The 19,113-nt window shown below is 39.7% G+C and overlaps 1 protein-coding gene across 2 annotated transcripts in view; it reads left to right on the top strand.

The window, feature by feature from the left end:
- The first annotated feature begins 895 nt into the window (after positions 1 to 895).
- MYO3A (myosin IIIA) overlaps positions 896 to 19,113 on the top strand; it is a 117,093-nt gene continuing 98,875 nt past the window's right edge. Inside the window, exons 1-3 of one of the 2 annotated variants that reach the window (XM_085565317.1) lie at positions 896 to 960; positions 10,944 to 11,126; positions 15,860 to 15,994. In XM_085565317.1, coding sequence (XP_085421443.1) covers positions 10,959 to 11,126; positions 15,860 to 15,994 — 303 coding nt within the window. In that variant the 5' untranslated portion in view covers positions 896 to 960; positions 10,944 to 10,958. Of the gene's footprint in view, positions 961 to 3,577; positions 3,826 to 10,943; positions 11,127 to 15,859; positions 15,995 to 19,113 lie in introns of those variants that run through there. The other variant, XM_085565325.1, reaches the window with a different exon arrangement.

Raw genomic sequence — 19,113 nt, 5'->3', positions numbered from 1 at the left:
TTTGCTACTTCAAACTCAGTGAAATAGAAACAGCTGTGAAATTTCAATTACATGCCTTGCACATTTTACTTGTAATATTTTTTTCCTTACTGGGTATGAATTAATAAGCATGAGTTAGACTATCACCATTCAAAGGTAATACTTCTATGCTAGATGTGCAGTTCCTGGGTCTAATGACAGGGACCTAAAAAGGCACATTTTAATGAAGAACTGTCAGCTTCCTAAACCACTCTTACTTTCTGGCAATTTCTGTGCTTATGGGCTTGTTGAGACTGTGGAGACAGTTTTGGAGTGGAAAATTCCAAAATTCTTTTGATTGCAGATTTAATTGGATTCATTAGTTACCACTGAGCTTTTAAATTATTTTCCTGTTTGCCAAATATTCTGTATTATATGTGCAGTTTAAAAAAGTCTGAAAAGCACATTCTGTAAATTTGAAGGAATACAAACATTTCTCCTTTAGGAACTAAGTTAGATCATGGAACATGAAAAAGCTGTTGAATAGTCACTGCTTTTCATCTGCAATGATCTGGGTTGGATGTTAAAGGTTTTGTATCCTATTAACAATCTCCTGAGCTAACCAGCCCCTTAAATGTGATTACAAGGATCACACATCTAAGACATTCAAAAGGGGTTATGGAGCTCTTTTGATCAACTAAAAAAAAAAATATCTGTTAGAGCTTAGGGGTTGCTTTAGAGAAAATTATGCATTCAAATAAATAGCTTATGCTTTTGGACATCCTTGATAATTCATTATGGTAGATGGTATTTATGATCAAAAGAATACTGAGCTAGATGTAGACAAACTCTGTGGTGGTTTTCCTAGAGGATATTTACTCAGGTGTTGCAGGAAGTACTGCTTCTCTGTAATAAACACCAAAGGGGAGGAGTTCCTTATATTTGCTACAGACTGTGCTTGGTTAAGCAGCCAGAGAGGTCAAAAAGCACTTCCCCAGAGAGGTAAGTTCTTTGGCTCTTATAGTGGTGGTCTTCTGCTAGTTAAGCATGCTTGTTTATTTTCTTTAGTTATCATTTATAGACCTCCTGATCTTTTTGGGTATCGCTTGTTATTTGCATATGTACTTTAATAGCCATCAAAACAACTCCTCTTGAGTAGACTACTATTAAAAGATCAATTATAAAGAGAAAAATAGATGAAATGTAGGAACATATGTCTTAGGTCCCACAAACTTTCTATGGCTGAATTCTGCCCAGGATTTGGAGCCCAGCAGCCAAGGACCTCCTTTTGTAGGGAGGGTCCACTGTGTCCTGCCTATCTGCATCTGACTTTATTTGGATGTAGCATGATATTTCACGATATAGAAAATATTACTTTAAGTAAATTATAGCCTTAATTTGGTGCCTTAATCACAAGGGCATCTTTCCCACCCCTGCCCCCCCCACTCCTTTTTGTTATTAGAAGTTTCTAAGAATGTAGAAGTCTGAACGTATCAGTTCTGGAGTAAAAAAGGTCTATTATACTTATGTATGTTTTGGGTCCATTGCATTTTAATAATGAAGTGTAAGACATTCTAAAAGCAACTCCCTAACATGATCTAATGTTGAAGGTGCTTTGGAAGGCTGTCCATACTGCTTTCATGTTTGTCACATTGTAATTTAAAAACAGTTTTCAGACTTGCACCCACAATGCTTCTAATGAAAGTAAAAAACATGTTGAAAGGCAAGGAGAAAGTCTGAAACTAATCTAATCACAATCTGTTAAAAAGAGAGTAGTATGTATGTAGTAGTATAGAGCTGTCATGTGGCATCAAGCAAACTTAACTTCATACCAGGTACAGCTGGAGATGATCACACTTAATTTATCTTTTAATATATATATCTGGATATTGTCAATACATAATATTTGTCCTTAATTTTTTCAAATTTATTTTGGGGCAGAGGAAGCATATACATACCCATATTTACTCTAGAACCTTGAAATCTTATCTGAAAGGTTTTCTAGATAACAGCAAAGCAGTAATTTTTTGGGAAAATGAGGGGCAACAGCCAAGGCAGGCTGAGTTGGAAAAAGAACATGAAGGAGTGAAAATAAAGGCAAAGGAGGAATGTGGCTAGGCTGCATGACACTGACTGTCACATAATCATTTCATGACTAAATTTTCCAGCATGTCAGTGTCCATTTGACACACAGATTCCCTAGGACATAAATTCCCTGTTTGTTTCAACAGTGGCTCTGTAGGCCTTGGACATTGGCCTTGAAACTTTAACTGGTTTAAACTAGGACCCTTTCTGCAGCAACAGGCTGCCATTACTTCTGTTCAGGATTATCTAAATGAAACAGGTATGAGTTTTTTGGTGTTTCACAGTTCACCTGAAAAATTAATTAATGCAGAAGATATAATGTGTTCAATACTTCAAGTGGTTTATCTGAGCCCTATTATGGGGTTTTGCCTTTGAGGCCACTTTGACAGAGGGAGGGCTTACGGAGAATTTTAGATCTTCAGAGCTAAGGGATGGTAACGTCGACACACAGCGAGAGTTAGATGAGGTGGGCAGCCATGGTTTTAAGACAGCACTGCTAGAAGTGGAAAGGAACATAAAAACTAATCACTGATGTTACTTTTTTGGTTCCCATGATTGTGTCTAAACACTTCTCAACTCCTTGTTCCAGGTCGTGGATGCATGCAAGCTCTTTCTAGAAGAGCTATGAGTACTCATCACTCCTTTTTGCACCTGAATTTCCACTGGGAGGCTTGTAGCCTTTTTCTGATGGTGCACTCTGGCCAAGATTCTGCACGATCAGAGGATTAGACTGTCATGCTTCTGTATATGACTTGCCAGGCGCTAGACACACAGCCAAAAGGCAGCGGGGTGCTAGGCACTCCCAAGCACAACTGAAAGCAATGAGAGCCTTGCTCAGGGAGAGGGAGCTACCTGGTGTCTACTCTGCTTTTGAGAAAGATGTAAAACATAGATAGCTCTGAAACAGTTCCCCTCATGTCAGACCTGTCTGAAAACAAAACCCAGGTTCAAATATCATCAGAAAAATGAAAGGAGACAAACTCAATTCAACAGACATAGTCTCTGATAGAGGTACGTGGTCCCCAGCACTGACAGAGTTTTGCCGCTTCTTTACAGTGAATTTGTCAGGGATTTTGCAAAAAACCCCTAACTAGCATAATTAAAATCTGGTTCGTGTACCATATAGTAGCTATACTTCTAAAATTCATCAATTTCTAACTTCTGAGTACTTTGTCTTGCAACTTCACCCTGCTATTATGTTATTACACTTATGTTGTGCTGTTGTGGTGTAGTCACCTCTCTGCAACAGGTACTAACGTGAGCTCGGGGCGTGCAGCAGGTGTGAATTGCTTTTAGAAGGCCGGAAGGTCCCTGAGGTTTCCTCAGGGCAGCGCAGCCCTCGCTGCCCCAAGGGCACGGCCGCAGCTCTCCCGTGCCAGGCCAGCAGCCTCGCCGGGGCTCGGCGGCCGCCCGGCGCCGTGTGATGCCGCGGGGCGGATCAGGGTGCGGGGGCTGTGGCCCGGCTCTGGAGGCGGCCGGCCCGGGATCGCCGCGGCCGGCCCGGGGCGCGCTCAGCGGCTCCGCCGGGACGGAGCCCGGGCCGCCCGGCGCCCCCGCCGCGCCCTGCCCGGGCGGGCCGAGCCCTCCGGCTTTGCCGGCGCCTGCGGGGGATTAGCGGGGCAAAGCGCTCATCCGCCGCTGACCCCGAGGCGGGACGCAGCTGGGCCGGGGCCGTCCGCAGGAGGAGGAGGAGGGCGAAGCCGAGGCACGGCGGCCGGAGGCGGCACGGCCCCTGCCCCCTCGGCCGGGCTGGCTCGGCGGGGACCGGAGGTTTCGCTGCGGGTAATCCCCGGCCGGGAGCGGCGGGCAGGGCACCAGGGCGAGTCCCGGTGCCTCAGAGGGGGCTCTCCGCGGAGCTGCGCTGCCCGGCGGCCACGCCTCACCGAGGGGCTTCGGGGCGGCCTCCGCGGCATGGTGGCCCGGCCCCGGGGGTGGCGCGGGCCGGGCCGGGCCGGGCCGGGCCGGGCCGGTGCCTCCCGCCGCAGCCCCGCTCCTGACGGGACGGGGCGGGCAGGGGCTGCTCGGAGCGGGAGCTCCCGGCCCCGGGGCATGTGCGGCTTGGCTCTTTGCGGTCTCTCCTTCAGCTGAATCTTGCGTGTTTCCACTTTTTCTTTTTTCTTTTTTTCCACTCCCTCTTTTTTTTAAATTTTTCTCCCCTCCGTTTTCTGTTTATTTTTTTTTTGTTTGTTTGTTTGGGTTTTTTTTTTTTTTTCTTTTCCCTTGTGAGTTCGTGTCTGGGTACGCGTGCAGACAGTCGGGAGATCTGCCCGCGCGGTCCCGCGGTGAGGCAGCCGGGCGCTCCCGGGGAGCGCAGAGCGCCGCCCGCCCGCGGGACACGCAGGGCACGCGTGCCGTGCCCACCGTGCGCGCACACCCCGTCACTTCTTGTCGGCTAATGCTAAGTGCTAGCAAGTTTGCTTGTTGTCTGCAATGCCGTCCTTATCTTGCTATCAAGTTACTGTATCGCCTTAATTTCAAGCCCTGACAAAGCTCATTGATACAGTGGATGAATTAATTTTGAGTTGCCACTTTTCTGTCGTTAAGAAGTTCTGAGAAATACGGAGTGAGTGAGGTCACACCGTACTGGTTTTTATGGCTTTATAAAGTTTTACTGTGTTAAAATAGGAAAATTAAATGATGCTTTAGCTTTGAAAACCAAGTTATTTGCTAATATATTGATCTAGTGTTTAGTCACTGAAAAATTATCCTCATCATTTGCAGTGCCTCCCTTCTAGGAGCCACAAAATTAGCTGGCTATAATTCAGTTCATAGATTGCTAATGTCAGTTCATTACTTCTGGTGGCACAAAGTCCAAATACAATTTGACAATTCCCCCTTCCATTATTAATCTTCTTTCATTATTGTAATACCCTGCAAAAATATTGTCTATTGGATGACAATTGCCACAAAAATCTTTAGCTATCATTTGTTTTCAAAACATCAGAGCTTTTAAAATTGATGACAGTAATTAAATTTAGTGTTTTGTTTCCTTGGTCTTTTGATCCCCTCTTTGTTTAACTAAAGATTGGCTTTTAGAAAGGTTTGGGTTCTGTACTTGTATCAGGTTTAAACTCTGAAGGATTGCAATCAAGTGGGTAGCTCATTTGCATGAGAATAGATTGCATGCTTACAGCCCTGGCTGATTCTTTAACCTGTTGCTTAAAAATCCCCCTCCTCCGATGGAGTTACCTTAGAGCTGTAAGCCTCAGCATGCAGTGTGACTTTCGCTGTGGTGGGACATGGCAGGGAATAGATGGAAACCAAGGTGGAACCTAGCACTGAAGTAGATCCCTTACATCTGTGCCCTCTGAGAACATTCAGAGAGCAAGGAGCTGGAGCCTCCCATAAGAAGGGCTGGCCAGTTCAGTCTGCAGCAAGTCAAAATGTCAAGATCAGCTGAATAATCCACAGATGAAATGTCAGTGTGGACACCCAATATGCATTTATCAATAGCAGGAGATCAGGTACTGATACCACACAGTACTGCTTCTCTACTGTGTGTAGAAGTTTTACAAAGGTCAAGGAGTCCAAAGGCATCAAATGTCTCTGAAAGCTGTCTTGCTTTGTTGGGAAAGTTGTCACTGGATAACAGTCACCAAAGAAAAAAGTGGTTTTAGAAACAGAAGAAGCATTTACTCAGTCTTTCATAAAGTGGCCTCAAAACCAGATCAATTTCTTCTGTGAACTGCCCTAAGATTGATGTATATACTTTGAACTGTGCCCAGGAGATATATTGCCTAAATTGAATACCACTCCTTGCCTCCAAATGCTTTACATAGCCAACTTATTCCTGCATTTACATTAATTTAGGGCTTGGTTGCTGGATTCAAAGTTTGCTTTGCAATGTCATTGCATGGTGCTTGCCTTGTTTGTGCATCATCAGACAATGTCCAAGTCGCCTGACAGCCTTCAGGTGATGAGATGTGGCTGGCTTGCAGTTTTTCTGTCTGTAGTATGGAGCTGATACTCATTTTGTCAGTTGCCAAGCTAAAATTTTATTTCCACCATTTAAGTAGATAGAATTAATTGACCTCAACATATCTGCATCTGAAGCAGTGTAATGGGGCTCCTGTTGTAGGCAATGGAAACTTAGCAAGTAAAATCAACAGTGTCTGGAGACCGAGCTCTCTTATTCAGATAAATGCTAACCAGGTTAGGTGAATCAAATTTTTATTTCTTTGATTGAAAAGGAATTAAAGCATCTAACTTAGGTTTCAATAGGGGTATTTTACACATCAGCTTAGGTGAAGACTATCTAATTGATGTCTTGTGTCTTTCTTACTGGTGTAAGCACACAACAGCAAAAGACATGGACTGACTATTAGAGAAGGTTGTTGATTTTTATTCTTCATCTACCATAACTGGGACTAAAGAGGTCTTTTTTCCCTATGGGAGGTTTCTTGGAGACAGGAAGGACAATTGAAAGCAATGGGAAATATATAGAGTAGAAAGTAGTAAGCAAATTGATGTGCAGTTGAAGAGGATAATTTATCTAGACATATGGAGAGTACAAAAATTATATAATTATGCAGATCTGTTTGTTTTAGAGTGAAATTATAATGCTAAGTGCATTCAGCTTTTGGCAAATGAAAAAAAAAAAAAAAAATAGTCTGCAAACCTCCAAACACTTGTCTTTAACTAATGGCCAAACTAGATAGTCTGTTCACACTGAGCTTAGATTTGGGTACAGTTCCCATTCAGATATAGGTTGCATCACCACCAAAATCAGAGGCCAGATATTCCCCCAGAAATGAATGGGGGTGATATTTGAATTTCCAGAGCAAAACTTACTTGTTGAATGATGAGTAAGATAATATACTATATAAATGAGTTATTTTAGCTCTAGCTGAGAATATAAGCTGCAGTCCAAGCTCTTAGTTGAATAATCAAATTATTTATCTAGAAATTGCTAGGTGCTAGTACGATGAAGGGCATATTGTAGCCTCATGCTTTTTGGCTTGTTTTGAGAATTCCATGTGGCAGGCTTTAACTTTCTTATTAAGTACTTGTCAGTGTGGCATAACTCATGAAATAAGAAGAAATGTGGTTTGGGATTTGATTGTGCCATTGCATTAACTATTTGAAGGCCCCACTGTGCCTTGTGATTAGTGCCAGACCAAAGAACTTCCAAATTAGATATTGAATAAAGGGGGTGAAAAAGTGAGGTGAGATGGAGTTTTTTATTTTCTAGAACAAGCTGTCAATTTTTGTTTGTTTTGTTTTTGTTAGGGTGATTATTTTTTCTGGCATCCATTAGGCAAGAGGTTGAAGTTTCACAATCTGAAGGAATGCATTGTGTCACCTTCAGAGAAGTAACAGACCTGATATGCCATGTGTGCCAGTGCTCTTGACACCTGGCATCTGGACATACAGTTCTGACAGTCCTGACATACAGGAAGATGTCGGGCATATTTCAGGCTAGGATATGTGCAAGAGCTGTCTGGTTAAACATAAGGAATGTTTAGAATGTGAAGGAGAGAGGGATGGGGGCAAATAAAGCAGAAGACAGCCTTAGTAGGTGTGTTTTGAACATTGGTTCAACTGGAACCAATGAGGTCCTGGTTCCAGTTTTCAAGACCAGGAAGTTGAGGTAGCCAGGAGACAAGAGACGGATGGGAACATAAAGGCTGCATTCATTGTAGTTAAATGTGAATAGATGTCTGCTTTGCTAATCCTGTAGGCTCCCTGTGAGGAGGAAGATGAGTGACATGAGGCAAGGAGCTCTAATTTTATTAGCTCTTTATGGAGGAAATGGGTATGTTTTCATCCAACTGAGATGAAGGTCTATTCAGGAACTGTTGCGGGGGAAAGTTTATTAGAAAGTTGCACAGTTAGGTGGTATGAAACAATGGTGAAAATATTGGATCCACATATAATATTCTATGTGAAATTCAGGTTCATTGCTCCATTTCAACCCAGCTGGCAGAAGCAAAACCAATTGCTTATTCCCATGTCACTGTATTGTCTCTAGTGCTCTGTGGCCTTGACTAAAAAGCCCTTCACAGGGCAATTGGTTTGTGTCTGAAGCTTTGGGTGTGATAAATATACTTCATTGAGTTGTCTTGGCAGCAATGAGATAGTCCAGAGGAGATATACTATGCTCTTCCGTAGGCTTCCCCTTCCCTTTCCAAGCTGACTAGATACTGAAAATGATGGAGAATGCAGTGGTCTGTCATTAGATCTGCTGAACAGGGCATCTCTGGGTATCTCTAACATTTGGCCTGAAGTCTGCTGTATAGGGTACATATGTCTGATGTGAAGTGAAAAGGCATATAGGAATGGCCCATAAGAATTCTCACCCAGTTTGTTCTTATAACTGATACCTAATCCTTGTCTCAGATAAAAAAACCCCACCAACCAACAAACCAAAAAAACCCCAAGCCTTGTTTTGTTGGAACAATAGACTTGGAACTCCAAATCTATATTTTCTTGTCTTGAATATCCTGAATTTAATTGCTGTGTCAGTCTGTTTGGCTCTCTCTAACTTACAGGACAATGTACTTTGTGATTTAAACTTTGTTTCACAAACTCATTAAGAACTACAACTAACATGGAAAAGAGGGGCTCAATCTCCTTTTGCCTAGGTCAGTCTATCATGTTAATTCATTTATGCACCATTCAAGACATAAAGTTGTTTCATAATTTATAACCTATAACTCTTAATTGGTACACCTCCAAGCAAAACAAAAAAAATAAAACCTACCTGAGGCTTTTATTTTTTTAAATAAAACCTACCTGAGACTCATGGGACGAGTTTTCCCTTTGTCACACTAAGTAGCAGGAAGGCCGCAACAGTCCAGCACCTGTTGGATTTGCTTCTAAAGCTTCTTGGGTAAGCTGATATTTTATACCTTCCAGCTTGGAGGTTTGACCTGTACCATGTTTTATAAGTGGGCAGATTACAGGGAAACTGCAACAGGAAAGATGGCAGGAGACAGAGATTTGCCAGTGATAATGGTGCATAATGCTCATAATGGCTCTTGAGCTCTTTCAGACCACCTGTCTGCCTACTTGGTGCTCTTGCTTTGACTTACTGGCCCTGTGCCCAGCATCCATCAGGGCTCACCAGCAGGTCAGCCAAAATCTGAGCAGAAGCTGAGTAAACTGTCACACCGAACACACCAGAAGTATTTTAAAAAGTTCTTTTTTTCCTAGCAGTTCAAGGGTACATTCCCAGCTTAGAGGTTTGGATCAAGTTATAAACTGTGGTGGCTTTTAAGTAAAATTTTAATGGTGAAGCGTATGATAAATTATCCAGTTGGTTGGGCATCCAGACATATTCCAGGAGCAGTCCAATTTATTGCTGAAATATGAGGTTAAATCATTATCAGCTTTGACAACTTCACTGAGATGTAATAAAACATTATCCATCATCCAGAGTAGAACACTTGAAATCATTCTATTTAATATATTTTTAATAATGTAAGTGAAATATAAACAATTTATCTGCAGGGACTTGTTCTTAAACTTGGTGAAAGTGAGAAAACATGGTTTTCGTAATATTTTATTCAAATTATCATTTTGAAGCTGTAAATCCACAGAAAAAACTAGGGTGAATATTTTTTTTTATTGAATAGCACTCTTAAATTATTGAACTAAATATGACAGCTATTGAATGCATATTTTTAAGTATGTGGTGACTTTTCTTAAGACTAGATGATGTGCAACTAAACTATGTTGTGCAACTAGATGATGTGTTGTGATTTTCAAAAGAAAACAAAAGCACATGGCAATTTCTTTAGCACTTTTTCTCTAGTAGCCTAATAGCACCTGCAGGGTCATGTTTCCTTAGTCCTTTAACAGTTCTCATTGTACCAGTCTCTGCAGACAAATAAGCAATTGATACTGGGAGTCAATGAATTTCAGCTTCATCTGTCAATGTATAGGGAGTTAATGAAGCCTGGGAGGCTGTCCGAAACAGCAGGTTGCAATGTTGCTTCTTGGAGTGTTCTGCTTAGTTTAAAATATCCCTGAAACAGGGTAGTTCTTTGCTTATCTGAAGATTCAAGTATCAGAGTTCCCAGCTTGGCTCTGGCACAGTCTAAATATGTGAAGCTGTTCTTTGAGTTCCTGTGTCAGAAGCCCTCATCTTCAAAAGGGAGGAATTAAATCTTCCTTTCTTCAGCACTGCATATCTCCTACTGCCTGGGTCAGAAGCTCCTGTTTCTTTGTAATGTGAGACAAAGCAGGCTCTAGATTTTAATGGAAAATTGCATATTCTGTAGAAAATAATCTGTGTGTAGACAGACTTAATATGTTTTGGATGCCTCAGTTCTTATAAAGGCAACCATTTATACTTTTTTACTTTTTTCCTCTTATAAGAAAAATCGCTAGTTACAGGTTTAGTAGTATCCAGTAAAGATCTTAAACAAATAGTTAGCCTCAATTTAAAAAACTAAAGCTTACATAGAGAAACTTTGAAATGCTGTAAGAATTTGAATGAACCTAATGCTACTATTTAAGATGTCTTGTGTGGGTTTCTTTCCACTTGTTGCCTGATTCTTGGTAATGTACCTAAATCCTTTGGAATTTTATGAACTTGACTCTTATTCTCCTGTCCCTCCAAAGGTCTGGGAGTTACAATATATATTCATTATAATGCATGGGAAACTGGCTTCACTCAAACTTGATTTTGGTTCAAATTATGATTAGAATTTCCCTTCATTTGATACTGTGTTGACTGCACATACCTTCATTTGATATTGTGTAGTCAACATGATATGAAATGAAAGGAAATTAAAGTACAGCAGTTCTTATTCATTGTACTGTCTGTGCATGCACACTATATGCAAAAACATTTCTGGTGTTTGAGGCTGGAATGTATGTTTCTCTTCCCATTTCTAGGAAGCGAATTGCTATTAACCATTTGTTGAGTAAACACTGACATCTCTTTATCCTAGGAGCCATCATTTGAGATGCTTCCGTTGTCTGGGAAAACAATAATATTTGATAGCTTTCCTGATCCTTCAGATACCTGGGAAATAATTGAGACTATTGGCAAAGGAACTTATGGAAAAGTTTTCAAGGTGTTAAATAAGAAAAATGGCAGCAAAGCAGCAGTCAAAATTTTGGATCCTGTTCATGTAAGTTACTTAAATTACTTGGTTAATTGGGAGGTTATGTAGTCTTTTTTTTTTTTTCTCTTAATCTTTGTAGATAATTTGTATTAGAAGTGACTGTGAAATAAACTCTTTCAGCCTGCTATGTATCAAGCTAGCTATCAATGCATTTTTATTAACATAAGTGATCTTGGAAGTGGTGGCTAATTGTGAAAATATGCCTAAATTGTGTTGCTTTTACATTGTTACCTCTTCTCTCTTGTTTTCAGAAGCAGAGCTGATTATTTTCCTTTTCAGTATTAGGAGTCCTAGCTTATTCTATTTCTACTGTTGTTCCCTTTCCTTTTTTTAAGTTTTTGACATACTGGCCAGTAAGGAAGTTATGTACTTCTAAGTACTTAAGCTGTACCTTCAAGCATCTGAGTACATGCTGGTACCTGAGTTACATCCTATGAGTGATACTTCAAAAATAAATTAGCATATTTTATTGTTATTGTTCATTCTGTGTTTTTGGAATGTGCCAAAATATGTAGGTCTCACAGAGAAATCCATCTTTTCAAATGGTAAATGCAAAGGGATTAGCTCTACACACAAAGCACCAGACAACTGGGAGGTGGAATTATGAAATTGTAGAGCATGGTTTTGTTCTCAATAAATGACATTTGTTGGGTGGCAGATTAATGCTCAGAGAGTAAGGAAGAACACTAGTCTTGGTTTGTACAGACACACCCCACTGACTTTGGTGGTGCTGCGCGTGGCTCGAGACTTTTCTTGAGAACAAAACATGGCAAAGCAGCTGTTCCTATTTTGGCAGCCCTTTTAAGTTCTTCTTCTGCACTCCCAGTATGGTTTCATGGGGTGCGTGCTTCCATGGCATGACCTCTAGGCAGGAATGAGTGAACATGCCATGCTGGTGTGGACCCTATAGGTCTGGAGCTGCACAGCCACACAGGGCTCTTCTTCCTCTGCATATCACACAGTGTCGGATTATGATCCCAAAGACTGAAATTCTATGAAATACATTGGTGAATACATAGTATCTTCCATTATCTATGCTGCGTTTCTTGCTGATCTGCTTTTTATTTGTGTGCCTTCAAAACAACAAAAGGGTGCTCATCTCAATTCAATACCACAACCTCTTCCAAAGGAAACATAACTTGCCAAGTGATAAACATCTTGATGAGTTCAAATGTATTGGAAACTATTTTTGACTCTATTGCTTTCTGTAAACAAGGTTCTTGTGCTTACAATAAATAGGTATGACTTCCTTGCCATTGGTGTTCATCTAAATGCCTGTTTGGCAGGAAATGCTTTTGCTTTCCTATTCTTCAGAAGTGTTCTGGAGTGATTCTTAAGTGGCAACTGGCTGTGGCAGGAATTCCTGAAGAAATCAGTGAAACTTTCAATGTTCTTAACACTTTGGAGGTTGCAGAAAAAGATTAAAGGATAATGATAGGAAGAAAAAACAAATAGTAAAGCTGATGCTAGAGGAAAAAGAAATAGATTAAGTAAGAAAAAAGGAATAGAATGTAAAGGAGATGGAAGAAATAGGATTTATAAAGATTCAATATAAGAAATTGAAGATGGGAAAATGTATAACTGATGAAAACTGTTTCCTTATTTTAATGAAAAAATGGCAGTAGTACAGTCAACATCAGTCTTATAAGACTTGGCTCTTAACTAAATGTTTTACCCTTTTTTTACTAAGAGCACTATTCTTCTTTGCCCTCTTCTATTTACAGTGTCTGAAGTAGCTGCTGTACCTCCATGTTACTGCTAAAATGACAATCCTGTATTGGAAATAAAGTGAAAGCAATAAATGAGTTCTTTTTATTTAAACTGAAAGTATTATTAATGGCTGCAGAGGGAGCCATTGCAATGAAGGAAAAGATACTTTAACTATTTTCTTCTTTATGTTTTACAATTCTTTTTCTTTGGAGATAGTTTCAAAATTGTGCCTCTTGAGAGGTAGATGGGAAACAAAGCAGAAGAAATATGGTTTGGTTTAACTGATATTTTGAAATTACACTGGGAACCTATATTATCATGGGTGATACAAGACTGAAATAAGCATCTAATATTTAATCCTTTAGAGCACAGACTCTTTTTGCTGGATAACAGCTCAGCTTTTTGAACCTGAAACAGGAAAGCAAAGATGTTGAAATTACAATTTATGAAGATGTTATGAGAAGGCTTAGTCTTGTCCTTAGAACTATAAGTAAACACCATTTTACTTTAGAACTCTTAGTCAAATTATCCTATATATAGGATGAAAATTTTCAGTCTGCCATTTCTAATACAGTTCTTTTATGAAGGCAAATATGCTAAACTCAACCAAATATTTCATGGAATGAATATTCTATCATTTAATTTCTCCTTATAATTATAAAAATTTTATAAAATCTAAGTACCCCTCAAGAGACAGAAAACTCTATTAATTCACAGTAGGACAGTGGGCTAATTCTCTTCCAATTTCCCCAAGGCAGTCAAAACTATTGTATGCTTTTTTTAAATTTTTTTTTGCTTTTGACTGTATTTTTTTTTCTTTTGTTTTTACCAGATGTATTGTCTGTCTTCATCCCTGCTTCTTTCTCTTTCCTTTCTCTGCTACCTTCAGTACTTTGGTTCTTTCTTCCTTCGTTGTATTTTTTCCCCTGTCTTCTGTGTTGTGCTAGAGAAAATTATCTTAAAGTGAGTTTCCCCTTTTTTAGAAAGAGGAAAATTCCTGCTGTTTTTCAGTTGTTCCAATAGCAAGATCTCTAAAATCCTTCCTTATGAGAAGACTTATCCTGGTAATCTTAATATGAAAGTTTAATGGCCTGATTCATGATGATTCTGGTAACAGAGGAAGCTCTTGGAGAACAGTCAAGCTAGTCTCAAGAGAAAAGGCTCCTGCGAGGAACTTGAATAGGATATTGGAGAGACCTGTTCAAGAAACAAGTGAGCAAAGTGCTCTTGGAGCAGGTGTGTGGAACAGAATGAGAAGGAGCATCATTCATTTGGAATACAGAACTTTCCCTTTCTCTGCCATGGTCTCTTCTATTTGGCTTTGCTGAGACAGGTTTTTGGCACTGAGTAGATGCTTTCCACAGATATGAAATCCATTGATATGGATAGTGAAGTTCATAAGGGAGCCTTCTATATTTTTCACTCCTTTTTGTGTAGTTGTAAATGGCAAATTGTATTAAAAATGTTTTAAGTCTCAAACAAGTACACTAACATTTTTTTGAGATCAAAACAATAAGGGGAAAATGCTTGCAGATATTTGCCTTTATCGGGCAGGGATGGAATATTTTGTCAGCATGACTCAAATGCAGTGTAATCATCATCTCTCAATGAGCAATTCCAGTGAACGGGTGGGAAAGGTTTACCTGAGTCATCCAATGCCTGCTAAAGCCTGCTGATGTCTGTGTCCATTTTTGGTCTGAAGGGATTTGCACAGCTCCCAGTGCATCTGTTGGCAAAATTGGTCCTCATATCTCACCTCCAAAAGGATTTCCCTCACTAAGAAATCCAAGGTTTGTAATGAGAGTGTGACAAAAAGCCATTATTATTATAGTTCAGTAGCATAGCACAGAGACCATGGATGTCACCAGATTTTATGACAGTAGAAAATGAGAAGAATTCACACATAATTCTAGAAAGTGGGATGGCAAAGGAATAAGATGTGGCTGCAGCCATACTTGTTCATGCACAGAGACATAGAGAGGTTGTCCCAGCTGCACCATTTCTAGTTGGGGTTGCCATTAAGACTAAAGCAGTAACTTCCCAAGGCATCTGCATACCTGCCTACTTGTGGATTGCACTGGCTTTGCCTTGACATCACAGAATAGTTAAGGTTGGAAGGGACCAGTGATGGGGTCATATGATCTAACTTCTGCTCAAGCAGGGTCTTTCTAGAGCACATGGCACAGGATTATATCCGAGAGTTCTTGAATCTCTCCAGAGAGGGACACTCCACAACCTCTCTGGGCAACCTGTCACAGTGTTCTGTCACCCATACAATAAAGAATTTCTTCCCCATATTCAGGTGGAACTTCCTGTGCATCAGTTTCTGTCCATTGCCTCTCATCCTGTTGCTTGGCACCACTGAGAAGTGCCTGAATCCATCTTCTTGACACCCTCCCTTCAGACACTTGTAGATATTGTTGAGGTCCCCTCTCAGTCATCTCTTCTCAAGGCTGAACAGGCCCAGCTCCCCCAGCTTTTCCTCATAAGAGAGATGCTCCACCACCTTCATCATCTTTGTAGCTCTCCTCTGGACCCACTCCATTAGCTCCATGTCTTTCTTGTCAGGAGCCCAGAACTGGACACAACACTCTTGATGTGGCCTCACCAGGGCTGAGTAGAGGGGCAGGATCACCTCCCTCAACCTATTGGCAATGCTTTTCCTAATACAGCTGAGGACCCCATCAGCCTTTTTGGACCCCAGGATGCACTGCTGGCTCATGGACAACTTGCTGTCCTCCAGGACCCTTGCTCCTTCCAGAGGGTTGTTCTGTCATACCCCATATGTTCATTAGTTGAAACTGATAAAGACAAAATTAAAAAAAAATCTGTTTTGCATTCACTAAACAGAACCAGGCTTTGTAGTTCTCTAAATGGTATATTAATGTTCTGTTTGGTTTTTTTCTTTGTATCATATCAAACTACATTTGAATTGACAAAAATACTTTGTGGTTTTTGTTTTTGGTTTTTTTTAATGGCTATCATTATTTATTTGTTAACTGCTATGTATTTCTTGTTTGTGACACTAGGATATTGATGAAGAAATTGAAGCCGAGTACAACATTTTGAAAGCTCTCTCTGATCATCCCAATGTAGTCAAATTCTATGGAATGTACTATAAGAAAGATGTCAAAAATGGAGACCAGCTTTGGCTAGTTCTTGAGGTAAATAATATGGAAAAATAGGAGGCTTATTCCTGTTGATATTCCATTGTTGAGTATGAACAAAATGAATGTGATGCAAGTCATTTGCGTAATGCTTTTTTTAAGAGTAGGTGCATGCAAAGTGATAAATGCTGTTGTTTAGTCTTTTTACTGGTCTGTTTAATTCAGTTTTCAGTGTTCTTATCTTGAAATTACACTGATAGTCCTGTGCCTTCAGAATTAGGATATAAACTCATAGGATTTGCTACCTAAAATCTTTCTTTGGTGAAAGGCTTGCCATGGGAATCTTCTTGTAGCAGCTTTTCTTTAAATATTACTAACATTTGACATAGCAGTTAAAGAATACAGTATGGTGGGTTTTTTCCAAATGAAATTATAGAAATTATTCAACTGAATTCCTTTTTTTTTCTATGGGAGGTAAATGCACAAATAGATAAATAAGCCAATAAAAGCAGCTACTGCCCAAATGCAGTTGACAGCAGCAGGATTTCCTCAAATTAAATTGAGAGCAAGATGTGTTTGTCTTTAGTTTTGAGTAATTTGATCATAACAGTTTCTATACATTCACAGCCTATTGTGTAAAAATTTCATCTTGTATCCAGAGGAAAACAAAGAATATCTCTGACAGGAATATTGTGCTTTTCCTAGGAATCAAGACTTTTGATGTCATTTGATCAGGGTTTGATAAGGTTGAGATTGAAGAAATGGTTGTATTTTAAGATTTGTCAGCTAAGTAAATACAAATCTCCTACCAAATATCTCAATGATACAATGGTATCAAATTCTAGAAACAAGCTGTCAGTAATGCATTAGCTCTAAAAAAAAATCTATTCCAAATTCTTGTATGTTCCATTGGAAGATGTTTTTAAGAATGATTTGCATAACAAATTATTAGGTTAGACTGACACCAAAAGGTATCAGGTCTTTGTGAATGAGCATCTTGGAAAATCAGGCACTCGTTGTGTCTCCTGGGCATTGGAAACTCCCATCTGTGAAACTTCTGGCCTGTAAAGGATGGATACCAAACAGCCAGACTGAAACAGACTGGGGGGAAACAGTCAAGTGTTTATATTTTAACTTTTATATTTCACATTGGATGATGTTTTTTATGTGAAAAACATGAGCCTGGCCTACATGTGGAGTATGTTTTATATTTACTATTTTTAAGCCAAGCTATATATGTGCAAGTATGGAATGTGTGGAGCAGTCTTGGATGCTTTCTGCCACAAACATGTAGATCTCTGAATGCAATGGATTTCAGCTGGTATGTGTAGATATGCATAAGCAGGAAAATAAATTTCAGTATTGACTTTGGTGAAGCTTTCCTATTAATAATAGTGTACATGAAAGAAAACTGTCATGAAACAGATTTCTCTGTTCAAGTGGCATCTTATCAGCTTGTGTGCAGCTTTACAGTTGCAGTTTGCTTCTCACAGCAGCTATTAAGGTGTCCTGCAGTTTATAAGAATGAGTATCTTTTCATTATCTCAATTTTGTGTTCTTTGATGGGATACATAGGCATCACAATTTGGAGAGAAAGTTTTTCAAATTTCACTAGGAATGGGTTATAATAGATGGTAAAACTCAGCATTTAGTAATACATTTAGAATCACCACTGCAGGTTACCAAACAGGTTATTCACTGGAGCATTTGAATCCATATATTAAGATGTTTGGGTTTAGTTTTTTTTTTTTCCTAGGGGAAAAAAATCTTCGGCTTTTTAAGATCTGTCCCATGTAATGTATTTTTATGAAAACTACCAATGGGAATGAAAGTGAAACAAGAAAACATCTGTACAGAATGACAGTACTCTTGACTCTCAGTTCAGAAATGCCTTTCTCTCTGTAGGCTGCACTCAGATAAGCTGAACATCTGTTCCTCTTGGATGTTGTAATTGCAATACAGAATGTTGCATGAAGGAGGATTCCTGCCAGGTCCATTAGGCTTTGCCGTATGTGTCCAGAGACGCAGGCAGGAGGAACTGTCCTACTGAGTCTGTGTTGGAAAGAAATCCCATATTTGGGACGAATCAGCATAGCAGTTTGGTGTCAGCAGACAGCAGCATGATGACACAGCTGGGGCAGGGTGTGCTGTAGCCCATTTCTTTCTGCTCTTGATGTTAGTTCAGAAGGGAAAATATCTGAGATAGTTTGAAATCATCTGATGTAAGATGGAGCAGAGAGGAATTGTGTCAGGCCCCTACAGGTGGGTGTGTAGGTCTGGGGACAGGTGGGGAGAACAGATGGCACAGGCCTTGCCTGGTGCAAAGAACAACCTAAGCAAGAAAGAGTGAAGGCTGAAAAGCCATAGCAAGGTAAGTGGTAGGTATTACACAGCTTTTACTCGCTGCTGTAAACCAGAATTGTAAGGCAACATATTTATACAGTTCAATTCCTACAGAGATCAGGTAGAATTTTTAAGAAGTCCATTTTCAAAAGGTGCAAAGTTATGCATACCCTATTTGAGATTAATTTGGTTGAATTTGGGTCACATAAGTACACTTGTGTATTTTATAGTCATCAATATATTTTTAATAGGAAATAGAGGAAGCATGCATTATTTTTACAGTAAAAAAAAACACAAAAAACACAGCTTATTTAGTGGGTTAAAACTTATCTTGATAGGAGAAAAATTTTGGAAGGAATGACTTTCCACCCAAAAATACAACTTTGTAATATCAAAGTGTGTTGTAGAAACCTCTCACTTCTGGAGAGGGTAGAGGGAATAAGTAACAAGAAGTGTTACAGAAATACATCCCTTTCACTCTGCTGAATGTCAAAAAGACTGACAAAATATTCTTTTTACGTGTTTGTTTGGGTTTTTTTCCCCGAAGTGTGTACATGAGCATTTTAAGAACATATGCATATGCAGTGTCCTGTGGAGTTAGGCCAATGGTCCTTGTAGCTCAACTTTCTGTGTACTGTGGTGGTACTAGAAGATGCTATTTAGGAAGACTTTGTTGTCCAGTTTTTACAGTCCATTTCCCTCATGCTTTCCAGCAACCATAATTGCTGTTTTGCACATTATTACAGACTATATCCCAGATTATTCAATTTAGTATCCATAAATAGACACACTAAGCCTGATGATGATACAGGCATGCTCTATAATCTCCTTAT

This window comes from Lonchura striata, chromosome 2, assembly GCF_050655825.1.
Source record: "Lonchura striata isolate lonStrDom1 chromosome 2, ASM5065582v1, whole genome shotgun sequence".
NCBI lineage: Eukaryota > Metazoa > Chordata > Aves > Passeriformes > Estrildidae > Lonchura > Lonchura striata.
The sequence above is the reverse complement of the archived record's forward strand: the minus strand, read 5'-3'. Positions and strand labels throughout refer to the sequence as shown.